Below are 12,911 nucleotides of genomic sequence, written 5' to 3' on the forward strand. Positions count from 1 at the left end.
TTTGTGGTATTTAATGTTTGTACCATCCCACTGAGGGCAGAGCCCCACACGCTGCCCTGCAGGACAGAGCTGCGGCAGGGCAGCAGAACATGTTAGAGATAAACAGAATAAACAACCTTGAACCAGCACAGATGAATTAAGACAGAGACTTTCTCCAATCTCAGGATCATCAATACCCACAGATTCCAACATCACTGGGTTCCCCCTGGAATTGCCTGTGGATGAGCCCTGGGGAGGGCGGGCAGGGGCTCCTCTCCTCCCCCTGGGCAGAGCTGCGGTGCCAGGGGGGATCCCTGTGGGATGTGTCCCCCCGGCTCTGGGCTCACCCACTGCAAGGGCAGCGGGAGCAGCAGATCCCTGGAAAACAGAGTGGAAAAGCAGCCGGTGCTGCAGGGAGGGAGCAGGAGCTGCTCCTTTTCTCCTTTACCTGCTCAAGCCCCATCACAGCAGCCCAGGGAGGCTGGGAGGGACACAAACACCACCACAGTGGCGCAGCACAGAAGTTTATTGTGAATCCCAAATATTTATGATCAACACCTGGTAAATGGCCAGTGAAATCCGTTTGATGGTGTCATTAATCTGCAATAAAGCTTTTGTATTTTTAGAGTTGTTTGCACAGCGTTGACTCATCCCTGCCTGCCAGGAGGCTGCAGGAGCTTCCCTGCCCTTTGTCTTCCCTGCCTTTTGCTCCTGCTGCTCCAATCCAACGGGGAGCGAGTGGGATCTCACAGCAGCACACACAGGGGGACACTCCTGCTGGAATTCCTGCTGGATATATTTACCTGGCGGTGGGAAGGCACCTGGGTGAAGCTGGGTGGGTTTTGTGTTCCGTGGCTGAATCCCAGGATGGTTTGTGCTGGAAAGGGCCTTAAAGCTCATCAAATTCCACCCCCTTCCACGGGCAGGGACACCTTCCACTATCCCAGCTTGTCCTTGGACACTTCCAGGGATGATCCCTGTGTCCATGTGGCCACCAGCCCCATGCCAGGGGCCCTGCTGGGCACGGACCTGTCACTGCCAAGGAGCTGTGAAGTGCCTGGTCTTCCCTGCAGAATTAATTTGTATTGGAACTCGTTATCACTGGTGAGATTTCTTTTGGTTAATGAGCAAAATGAATTAATGAGCCAGTCAGAATAAATTGACAGAGAGGCAGGGAGGGGAGAGGGTGAGGAAGACCCGGGGAGAGGGTGCACAGAGGGACAATTGGATTTGATAAGGACATAAGGAATAAAAGCAGGGAGAAGAGGGGAGGGTAAACAATCTCCTTCTCCTGCCAGGCATGGACCCCTCCTGCTTGTGTCCAGGGGTGGCTGCATTTTTTGGGAATAACTCAGGTGGGAATGCTGTTTTCCATGCATCCAACAGACCCTGCAGACGTGGCCACAGGCCCTTGGCAGCTCGTGCCTCCACGTGGGACAAAGCAGAATCAGAAGCTGCTGCTCCAGGGGACTTCAATCAAATATTCAAATCATTCATCTGGATCTTCCCTGTGGTGTGACTTAATGAGGGCTGTTGGTGTTTTCTGCCTTGCTTTGTGAACAGATTTATTTTTCACTGGATAACCCAACATCCACAGCTGGAAAAAAACAACCCAATGCTGACCTACAAGTGAGGGGCAGGGGTGAAGGGTCCTGGCATGAGGAGCAGCCCAGGATGGGTGTGGGACACTCCTGGTGACATCAGTGAATGCCTGGAAATAGTGGAATTATAGAATATCCCGAGTTGGAAGTGACCCACGGAATCATTGAGTAAATCCAGGGGGTGCTTCAGTGCTACTGCACATCCCTCATCCCAAGCAGCTCCTCAGCACCTTCCCAACCTCCAGAGAGGGGCTGACCCCATGGGAAGGACTAAAACATTCTGTGGCAGCACTGTAATGCTGGAAGAGGATGGAGCACTCACCTGGTGTGGGCTGGAGTTGTTCCAGGGGCTCAGCAGGGCTCCAGCAGAGGGACACGAGCTGCTCAAAAACCCAAAGAGCCACAGAGATTTCAGCTCCTGTGGCTCTGTCAGGGTGTGCTAAAATTCCTAATTAAGCCCCCTCGTCTGGAGGATGAGGTGGCCCCAGCCATTAAAACCCAGCCATGGTTTGAAAACTTAATAGGGGAAAATTTAATGGATGAAGTCAATTGAATTATTCATCCCCAGAAAGCTTGTACAAATATCAAATGCTTATTAGCATTCATGCAACCTGTATGATCTCACAGATCTGACAGATTAAGGTTGGGGCTAATTGCACCCAGGATGGCGTCAGATTTGGTGGTTGGTATTTTTTAAAGCCTTTTTTCCCTCCCCAGCATGATAAAGAGAATTTCAGATCGATGCCATCTGAGATTTACCCTTGAAGCTGAGCCCCTGTGATGGTTTCCTTCCTCAGCGTGGTGGTTTTTAATCCCTGTTTGATTCCTGCTCCTCCGAGGGTGCTGAGGTGGCTCTGGGCCAGCCCAGATGGACCCAGCGCCCATCCCTGCGGGCTGTGGGTTTGCTGGAACGGAGAGTGCTGGGGCAGAGTCTGGCTGATTAATGGACAGGACTGAATGGCCATTAAAAATGCAAAATAGAAATCGATCCAATTAAATAATCATGACTTGCATTTACCCCGTGCTTTTCACTTCCGATCTTAAGCGAGGCTTGCAGACAGTCCGGGGGGAAATTGCTTAATGCTGCAGAGATTTAATCAACAAAATTAACACTGCTGATGTTAAATAGTTTCTCTGGCCATGGCCAGGTTTGGGGATGCAGCTGTGGGGGGTTTTGCACCTGCAAAGTCCAGGTGAGTGTCCCTAAAAGAGGCATCAGGGAGCAATCCACGGTCACTCTCTGCTCTTGGGAAATTCAGTCTGAGTTTGATTCTCCCCACGCTGCCAGGATGTTCCTGCAGGCTCATGGGGTTGTTTTGGGTACTGATGAGCTTTGAGGGCTTTGGGAAGGGCTTTGGGAAGGGTGGCAGGCTGAGCAGAGCCAGAACCAGGAGCAAATATCCCAACTCATTCCCACCACTGCCATGGCCTCAAGCCCTTCCACGTTGCTCCACACTCCTCTCTCCCTCACCACCATCAGCCACCAACCCCGAGGTGAGAGGATTTTCCACCTGAAGGGAATTCAGGCACAGGGCCAGAAGGGAATTCAGACCTTTTCCAGCAAAGCTAAATAACCCCAGCAGTAAATGACACCCTGAGTGTCCCCTGATGTGAGGGACACCCCGGAGCATCCCCCACCCCAACTCAGCCTGGAGCAGAGGGATTCACCTCCCCTCCTTAAACTGCAGCCAAAGCAGTTTGCCATCCTCCCCAAAGCGCTGTTAATCATGGATTTTGTGGCTCTTTTCTGGAATTCCTCCCTATCCCACCGAGACAGAATCATTATTTACAGTAATTCTAAATGACTCTTAATTACAGCGGCGCAGGTGCTCCTCGGAAGCAGCCGGATCAACATATGGAGGTGAGGTGAGGGCTCCTCCGAGCTCAGGGGGAGGTGGGAGAAGCCTCCAGCTCCAGCAGGGATGGTTCACACCTGGGGGGCTGCAGCTTGGAGAGGTGGAGGAAGGAGTTTTCGGGGAATGCCGAGCTCTGGGAGCGGGAGGAACAGCTCTGGGCTCCCCCCGCTGCGGCACAAAGGGAGGCCACGCTTCCAGTTTATACAGTTTAATAGATGTGAAACAAGATACATTTCCTTTGGAGTAATGGATGCATTGATAACAGAAGATAAATGTGAAGGCATAAATATGAGGCGGCACGGAAGGAAGCGAACGGAAAGGGCTGGATGGGTTTGTCCCCCCCTGGGTGGCCACGGGCTCCGTCCTGCTCCAATTTCCCGTGGCCAAGCTGTGCCATGGACACAGCCTGCAGGAGGGGTGGGGAAGGAGGGTAAAAAAGGAAAATCAACCCCAAAAGTTGCAAAAAAACCTTCCCCAAAATGGTGTTGGATGGGTTTGTTCCCCTCTGTGTGGCCATGGGCTCCATCCTGCTCCTGTTTCCCATGGCCAAGCCGTGCCATGGACACAGAAACTGCAGGAGGGGTGGGGAAGGAGGGTAAAAAAGGAAAATCAACCCCAAAAGTTGCAAAAAAACCTTCCCCAAAGTGGTGTTGGATGGGATTGTTCCCTCCTGGGTGGCCACGGGCTCCGTCCTGCTCCTGTTTCCCATGGCCAAGCTGTGCCATGGACACAGCCTGCAGGAGGGGTGGGGAAGGAGGGTAAAAAAGGAAAATCAACCCCAAAAGCTGCAAAAAAAAACTTCCCCAAAGTGGTGTTAAAAAGGTGACCTGGATTCCTCTAGAGGCTTCTGGGAGGGCCTTGGGAAGGGAAGGTGTCCAGGGATGGGGAGGGAGGGACAGGGAGTGCAAACTGCTCCGAGGGTCGGAGTTGTTCTGCCACGAGGAGGACAAATCATCACCTTAAATGCTCACACAGAACATCACCTACGACAGCTCTTTACACCTTTACACACTGTATCAATAATTTACTTAGAACTGCAGTAAACAAAATACATTTCTTAAATAATTTACTATTTATTTGTTCAGTTTTTTTTTAATCTCTCTGTAAATGTAGTTATTTTTTTCCTTTTTTTCATTAGTTTTTTTCTCTTTGTAACACAAGAAACCGTCTTTGTGCACGTCAGTTCAGATTATTGCGACGTTTAACCTGAATTTCAGTTTAAAAAAAAGGGGAAAAAAAGCAACAGGACAGTTGGACAGACAGGAAGAATGAATAACTTATTATTGCACTGGCTACAATTCAGTAGTGATTTGGTTTTTTGTCTGTAATTAGGACAACCTCTAAAGTACAAAAGAAAATGAGCGAGATGTCAGAAGCATCAGCTGTGAGAAGAATCTGGTGGGGTGATGGTGGAGGGAAGGGAAGCGAGGAAAGAGGAGAAACATTTGGAAAATCAATGGCTGGAATAATTAATTCCACAGAAAACCCAAGGAAACACCACCCACGTAATGCAAAAAACAGCATCTCTGTTTCTCTATAAAAATATGTGCATTATGAAGAGAGAGTTTTTGTGGGTCTGTTTTTTTTCCCAGGTTTTTTTTTTTTGTTTGTTTGTTTGTTTCCTCGTTTTGTAGCTCACAAATACAGAATTTTTATTTATAGAACTGCTGATATACAGACAATGTCCAGCTCCCAGGCACTCCAGCGTAACGTGACAGCTCAAAAAGGTGCCTCAGGAAAAGTTGAGCATCTTTAAAATAAAAAAGAATCAAAAAACAAAAAACAAACTCAACAAAACAACAAAGCCCCAAGAGAATCCCCCCAAATCCCAACCAGACCTGAATCAATGTGATCGAGGCCACGGAGCGGGGTGGGAGGAACGAAGCCACCCCTGCATCAACTCCACCTTCCCCTTAGAAAAGAAACCCCAAAACCTCTTGCCAAATCCCCCCAAAACCCCATCCCCGGTTTCACCCAGCCGCTCGTTTGGTTTCTTTTCTGTTTTCTCACGTGTGTGTGTGTGTGTCTGTGTGTGTGTGTGTGGTTTTTTTGCAAACTTCCACAGCGCTTCCCAACGAGTGCCCGCAGGGAGGGGACGGCCCCGGTGACGGCCACCCCTGAGCCCTGGTGACGAGCCACCCCCAGGCTGGTGACAAGCCCTTGAGACCCCCCCTTGTCCCCCATCCCAGCAGCTATACGGGGTCATCCGTGCCTTCTTCTGTGGCAGCAGTCACGGGGCCCAAGTCCTGCTTGCGCAGGGGGCTCTTGGCAGCAGTGCCCAGCAGCTCTTTGCCCCTCTCAGTTTTGAAGTGCTCCTGCTTTTTCAGCTCCGCGTCCGGCCGCGAGTCCACGGAGGCCGGCGTGGACTGCCCGCTGTCCAGCAGCTCCGAGAGGCTGCTCAAGGAGCCGCCGTCCAGCTGCTCGAAGGAGAAGTTGGGGATGCTGAGGTGCTCCCCTCGGCTCTCCGGGAGCTCCAGGGATTCTCGGTAGGCCGGGAACTCGCAGGACGGGGTTCTCCTCCGCAGCAAGGTGTTCTCGGAGGCTTTGCTGCGTGGGGCCGCTGCTCCGTCGTCCTCCATGGGAGGATCTATAGAAATGCAGGGCGGGCTCATCTTCTTCTTCCTCCGGGCTCCGTGGATGTGGTCGGCCTCTGGCTGGACGTGGCCAGGGGGCCGCTGCTTGTCCTCGGCGGGCTCCTGGAAGGCGCAGCCCGAGGGGCAGATCTCGATGGAGTGCCGCCGCTGCTCGTCGGCCCAGCTGGGCTTGCTGAGGAAGCCTTTGCTGTCGGTGCTGTAGAACTTCTTCAAGTCCTTCTCCTTGCGGGAGAGGCTGCTTGTGCTGCAGTTCTTGAGGGGCACGGGGGACGGGGCCGGGGAGGCGAAGGGCGAGGTGGAGCGGCTGCCGGGGTCCGAGTGCTCCCCTGCCCAGTCTTTGGCCGAGCTGTTGATGTGCCGAACCTCCTCGTCAGCCAGGTCTGAGGGCTCGCCCTGGCAGCCCTCGGGGCCGGGGGGGCTGGTGGGGCTGGGTGGCCGGCTGGGAACGCCGTGCTGGCCACACGTGTGCTTCCGTGCCAGGGCGCCGAGGGGCCGGTGTGGGGAGGATGGGGGAGAGTGTGGAGGGGTGGCCGGGAGCGGGGAATGGAGAGGGCTGGGGGTGAGGGTGCTCTGGGGCTGCTTTGCTGGTGGCTGGGGCTCTCCAGGTTCTGCTGGCAGGCTGTCTTTGCGCTCTGGAGTCTGTCCGTCCGCCGAGTCCGTCTGAACGGCCTCCTGGAAGGGGAGGGGAGAGAAGTGGGGTGAGAGCCTGGGGATGTGCTGGGCAGCAGCACCTCCAGTGATGGGCACAGAATTATAGAACCACGTTGTGTTGGAAGGGGTTCTAAAGCTCATCTCCTTCCACTCCCTGCCAGGGGAACCTTCCAGCAGTCCAGGCTGCTCCAAGCCCCATCCAAGCTGGCCTGGGACGCTCACAGGGATGGGGAGCCCATGGTTGGTGGGTCTAACACAGCCCACCTCATCCCTGCCCCATTGTGCCAGTCCTGTCAGACCCTCCTGTGCAAGAGGATAAACTTTAGCTGGCAGGAGTCTTCATGCTCAGGGCTGGCATCTGCTGGGCCCTGGTCTTGCTCCAGCCCCAAATCCTGAGCCAGCACAACCCATCACGGTGGAGGGCTCTCCCAGCACTGGTAAAATGGATTTGGGCACCTTCTCCCCATGGAGAAGGTTTTATTTCTTGGGATAGCACAGCCATGAAGATGGAAGTAGGGAAAAAGGGCCTATCCATGTGCCACTTGCTAAGACAGGAATATATTAAAACTTACGGCACGTTTCGCTCTGAAACAGGAATTCCACTCTTACCTCCAAGCAAAGCAACACAGGAGAGGACTGGGAGAGAAGGGGAGGAACCAGGTGACAACACAGGAGTTACCTCTGGGCGCTGGTGACCCCTCACCTGTCTGCAGAGCAGCTTGCTGAGAGCAGGAGATCGGGGGGTGCCGTGGGGGGCCAGGCCCTTCCAGCGGTGCCGCCCTTCGTGGCCGGGGCAGCGCGCGGCCGCCGGCAGCGCCTCCGAGGGCACCCGCAGCGAGGAGCTGCCAGCCACGGGCTGGGAGCGGATGGAGGTGATGGATCCTAGGGCAGGACAGAGGCAGCAGTCAGCAGAAGCTTCAAGAAGGGAGTAAACACACGAGGGAGAAGGAAAAACCTGTCGGGCTTGGCTGAAATGCCAAACCTCAGCATAAACCTTGGATTAAAAACCTTGTCTCTCGTCCTGTCTGCTGCTTTGAATCTCAGCAGGGATGGCAGGGAGCTCACAGATGTTGGGACTCTCATCTTTGTGGATTCCTTCTAACTGAGGATATTCTACAACTTCTGCAGGCCCAGGGCAGTTCTCCCACCCAGCCCAGCCACCAGCAGGGGCTGTCCCCAAGGCACAGCTCAGCTCCGCGTGGTCCCTCCAGGAGCTGCTCCAAGTGCTCGGACAGCCCTGAGCTGTGCAACCTCTCTCTTTCCAAAGCCTGGGTCTGAAGGCCATCCCTCCTCCCCAGCCCATCCATGGTGCTGCTTTTCTGCACTTGGGAGTTGTTTGAAAGATCATCTCTGGTTTTGGGCTGCAGGATTTATTGTCCTCATTAGTTTGAAACCCAGTGTCTGTTCCCCCAGTGCTGCCCAGCTCCGTGCTGCAAACACCATCATCCATCACCCCAAGAGACCTCACCCAGGGGTCAGGGAACTTGAGCCCCTGACAAAAGCCATCCAGACACATCACAGTTGCATTTCACAGACAGATTTGTTGGTGGGGACAAAGAAAAGTGAGTGTTTAATAATTTTTATTTTGGAGCTTTTCTCCAGAACACCACAGAAGGAATTCCCACCCCCACCCCGCTTCTCCCCAGGATTTTTTTGGGCTCTCCTAGAACCAGAGTTTCAGGCAGAGCCGGTGCTGGTCATGTGCTATTCCAGGCTTTATAAAATGCTTTTTATGATGCAGGAAAACTCTGTCATAAAGCCTGTCACAATAACGGTCATAAAACCCAGATCCAATGCTCCACTCCCTGTCCTCAGCTGGAATTTCCTCCTGTTGGAAACTTTCCATCGAGCTCTCATATAGGAAACCCAAACCCCCTCCAAACTGGATGTCCAGGAACACTGAAGATCTCTGAGGTTGGATATTTTTTCTCTGTTTTTTTCTAGGAAATCAGCAAACTGCATCTAAAACCAAAATATCCCCAGATCTGCTCATCCCACAAAATTTTCACTGTGTGGTCAGAGGAGTACTGGGAGAAGATCTGACATCCTGAAGCCCATGGAAACACTCATAGAAGTCTCCATGGGCTCAGTGTAACTTGGATATAATTTATGGATCTGTGACTTGAAGCAGAGTTTGGGCAGCTCAGGAGCAGCACAGCTCGGGGTGCTGCAGGTTTTACCACCAGGTAAAGTCATATCCATCATATCCATCCCTTCAGTGCTCCTGGAGAGAAATTGAGGAATTTAGGAAACATCAGAGAATCCTTGGTGGGCTCTACCCACCCCTGCCAACAGGCCAGCAGTTTTATGTGGATATAAATCCTGCTTTGCAGCCACTCCAGGGATGAAAAGCATCTCCAGGAGGCCGCCTGTGAAACTCAACCTCTGTTTTCTTTCCTTCACGAGGAATTTGCAGGTGAAATAACAATAAACACCGAGCAGAGAACATGACCTGGCTACCAGAGTGTCTGAACAAACACAGAGTTCCTTCTCCCAAGGAAATCAGAGCAAATCAGGGTTTGCAAACCCACTGGGCAGCTCTGGCGTTTCAAACCGTGCTGGATCAAAGGGAACCAGGCTGGGAAAAGTTCCTGGGAGCCCCTCCAGGAGCACGTGTGCTTTTAGGGAGGCAGAGATTGTGTTTCAGATCGATTTCCTGTTGTATTTTTACTTTTAACCTACTGACTGATCCCTCATATCCCACAGTATAAACTTTTCTATCCAATTACAGAATACTGCCCAAACCCATAAAAAAAATTAAAAAAAACCCCAACCTCCACTCTAAAGCCTCTGTTTTACTTTACATATATCACTATATTTTAAAACCTTAAACTCTAAATTTCCCACTATATATTATACAGTTCTAATCAAACTACACACTCATAATGTCAATTCTATAATTAAATTTTAAAAACTTTCTCTACAACTTCAAATTAAATACAATACTCTCTTAAAAATCAAAATCTATCAACATAAAAAAAAAAATCTAAAATTCTCAGCATCCAAAATTCCAACAATTTCCCCTTCAAAGCAGCTCGACAGAAGAGACAGAAAGGCATTTTCAGGGAAATGTGCTGGGATGCAGAGGATGAATGCCCCCTCAAAGGCTCTGTGATGCCATGACATTCACTACAGGGCTGGGCTCGGGAAGAAGCAGAGAGTGGTTTCTGATCTTTCTGCTCCCACAGAAACTCCTGCAGCTCTGAACTCCAGGTGTGCTGCTGGAAGGCACTGCCCCGAGGCTGCAGCCTGCCTGAAACACGAGGAATTGTGCTGGAAGCAATCCCAGCTCTGGCTTTTATTCCTGGGGATGTTATTGAGGAGGAGACAGAGGGAATGCACAGCTCCCTTTCCCTCAGCTAAAAACCTGTGCTGGGGAGCTTTGCTTCTCCCCAAACCTCTGAGCTTGCTGCTGGGGGAGGGATGGGAACGTGGAACGATGCAGGGTGTGGGAGACCACTGTGGTGCTGATGGGATCGAGCCCTGCTCAGGCCATGCTTGGCTTGGTCGCTCCCCACTGAACCCCCAGTGCAGCTCCTGACCCATACTTGTAATCACGGAGTTGCAAAGATTGGAAAAGACCACGGATTCCAGCCATTAATCCAGCACTGCCAAGGCATTAATCCAGCACTGCCAAGGCCAGTGCTAAATCAAGTCCCCACGTGTCAGATCCACAGTTTTTTTGAACGCTGCCAGGGATGATGACACCACCACTGCCCTGGGAGCCTGTTCTGATGCTTGAACATCCTTCCACTGAAGAAATTTTCCCTGATATCCAAACCAAACCTCCCCTGGCAGAACTTGAGGCTGTTTCCTCTCATCCTGGCGCCATTCCCTGGGAGCAGAACCCGGCCCTACCCCATCCTATCAGGGATTTGTGCGGAGTGAGAAGTTTCCCCCTGAGTTTCTCCAAGCTGATCCCCCCCAAGCTTCTCCTGGTGCTGCATCCCCTTCCCTGGACACGCTGCAGCCCTTCCACATCCTTCTTGTGGCGAGGAACCCAAAACTTTGCCCCAGAGCAGGGGAAGCAGTGAGGGTGGTACCTCTTTGGGCTTTGCAGGGGTAGGTTTCCATCTCCACCTCGTGCAGGGGCAGCGGGGCCGTGGCCGGCGTGACGGGCCGGAACATGTAGCTGTCGTTGGGCAGGGAATGCATGCGGGACACGGAGATCTTCCGGACTGTCAGCAGGTTCTGGGAGTCCTGGGCCCCCAGCGAGGCTGCAGCGCCCTGCAGAGCAACGGGAGAGGGAGATGGGGCGTCATGGGGTGACGTTATGGTGTTTGTATCCCCCATTGTGGGTTCTGTTTATGTTTGATATTATGTTCTGTGCTTTCAGAACTGACTCTGAGAGTGAAGGTTTGTTTTGTCTTGTTGTGGGAATCCAGGGCTTCCCTCTGGCTGCCCTGGGACCCTGGCAGGGGTCAGGAACCCCCCTGGACAGAGCCCCCAGAGACACTGGCTGTGATCTCTGTCCATGGAAAAGAGTTTTCAATCTTACAGGGTGAATTACAAGCTCTGAGTGTTTGATATGAGTAATAATTAAGTGTGGCAGGGGTGCAAAAGTAAAATTTTAGGATTCTAGATAAGGGGTCCAAAGGGGACAAGATGGAGGAAATTGGGTGTGCCTTGTCCTTTTTCTCCTTCTTCATGCCCTCCATGTTTCACTGTGGTGTTGGCATTTTTCTGTTGGTTTAGGCTGGGGACACACTGTCCAACGTAGGTGACAGATATTGGCACGTTATTGTAAATCCAGCACAGGTAGTTTGTGGTATTTAATGTTTGTACCATCCCACTGAGGGCAGAGCCCCACACGCTGCCCTGCAGGACAGAGCTGCGGCAGGGCAGCAGAACATGTTAGAGATAAACAGAATAAACAACCTTGAAACCAGCACAGACCAATTATGGCTTCTGCTTTGGCAATGGGGCAGAAAGACAGAGACTTTCTACAATCTCGGAATCACCAATACCCACAGATTCCGACAAGGGAAGGGTTGTTTGCAGGAGGAAGACAAAAGATTGGGGAGTTTTGCCCCCGTTGGTGAAAGTGATGGTCTCCCCTTCCCAGCCTGTGTGAAGGGAGCCTGTGCCCTTCCCTCAATTAGAAAAGCAACCAGTGCATTTCCCTGCAGGAATGTTTGTGAGCAGCAACATTCAAAGGGCAATTCCCCGTCGCTGTGTAACCAAATCTTTCTCCTCGCCCTAATGGAGTCTGATAGATTTCACAAAAATCTAATTTAATGTAATTTAATCTCCAAGCCCCCACTGATTTCGCGGTAGATTTGTTTGTGATTGTGTTGACAAAGCAGTTCCATGTTCACTCTTAATCACAGGCTGCTGACATGGGCTGAGACAATTATCTCATGCCCTCCTTCCCCCTGCGCTTCTGATTGTTTTCCTGGAGGACTGATAGGGATCAGAGAGCAGGCAGTGTCTGAAAAATCAACCCAGGAACACCCAAAAATCAACCCAGGAACCTCCAAAAAACAACCCAGGAATGTCCAAAAATCAGCGCAGGAATCTCCAAAAATCAACCCAGGAACCTCCAAAACTCAGCGCAGAAGCCTCCAAAAATCAACACAGGAACCTCTGAAAAGCAACCCAGGAAGCTCCAAAAAGCAACCCAGGAAGCTCCAAAACTCAGCACAGGAACCTCCAAAAATCAACGCAGGAACCTCCAAAAATCAACCCAGGAACTGGCAGCTCCTTGCTGAGGGGCTCTGATAATTCCCAAATTCTCCATGTCCTAAGCAGAGCCATGGGGAGCTGCAGGTTTACAGAAGCATTGAATTGCTGGGGGATCCTCTGGAAATCCCAAAGTGGGATTAAACAGTGGCCACGTGAAGGGAATTTATCCCATCCCATGCTGGAGGTGCCAGGGCTCCCAGTGACAGCATTCCCAGGACTTTTGGGATTGCTGCCCTGAAAAAATGATAAGGACTGGCTGGGACAGCAGGACAGGGACCTGTGGCTTTTATGGCTCTGAACTTAAAATCCACAACTTGAGAATGAAGTTGAGAGATGGACTTTGAACCTTCCCCTGGAATAATGGCCAGGATAACTTTTCCAGCACCTTCCACCTCCAGGAGCCCTGGGAGCTGCCTCAGGACATGGGGTGGTGGTGACATCCCTGCTGTAGGGGCTGTGTGCCAGGCACATTCTTCTTTTCTCAGGATTTTTCATAGAGGAGCACAGAAGAAAGAAAGCAAAAACAATTACTATTTCTGCTCCTT

General features: G+C 51.8%; 1 protein-coding gene across 2 annotated transcripts in view; it reads right to left on the bottom strand.

Annotated features, from left to right (window-relative positions):
* Positions 1-3,628: 3,628 nt before the first annotated feature.
* CACNA1H (calcium voltage-gated channel subunit alpha1 H) overlaps positions 3,629-12,911 on the bottom strand; it is a 159,352-nt gene continuing 150,069 nt past the window's right edge. Inside the window, exons 33-36 of one of the 2 annotated variants that reach the window (XR_012058231.1) lie at positions 10,725-10,908; positions 7,385-7,563; positions 4,171-6,702; positions 3,629-4,007 (exon numbers count right to left, since the gene is read on the bottom strand). Coding sequence is in view for 1 of the 2 variants with exons in the window: in XM_030284645.4 (XP_030140505.4) it covers positions 5,629-6,702; positions 7,385-7,563; positions 10,725-10,908 (1,437 nt within the window). In the remaining variant the exon portion in view is untranslated. Of the gene's footprint in view, positions 6,703-7,384; positions 7,564-10,724; positions 10,909-12,911 lie in introns of both variants that reach the window. The other variant, XM_030284645.4, reaches the window with a different exon arrangement.

Source organism: Taeniopygia guttata, chromosome 14 (genome assembly GCF_048771995.1).
Source record: "Taeniopygia guttata chromosome 14, bTaeGut7.mat, whole genome shotgun sequence".
NCBI lineage: Eukaryota > Metazoa > Chordata > Aves > Passeriformes > Estrildidae > Taeniopygia > Taeniopygia guttata.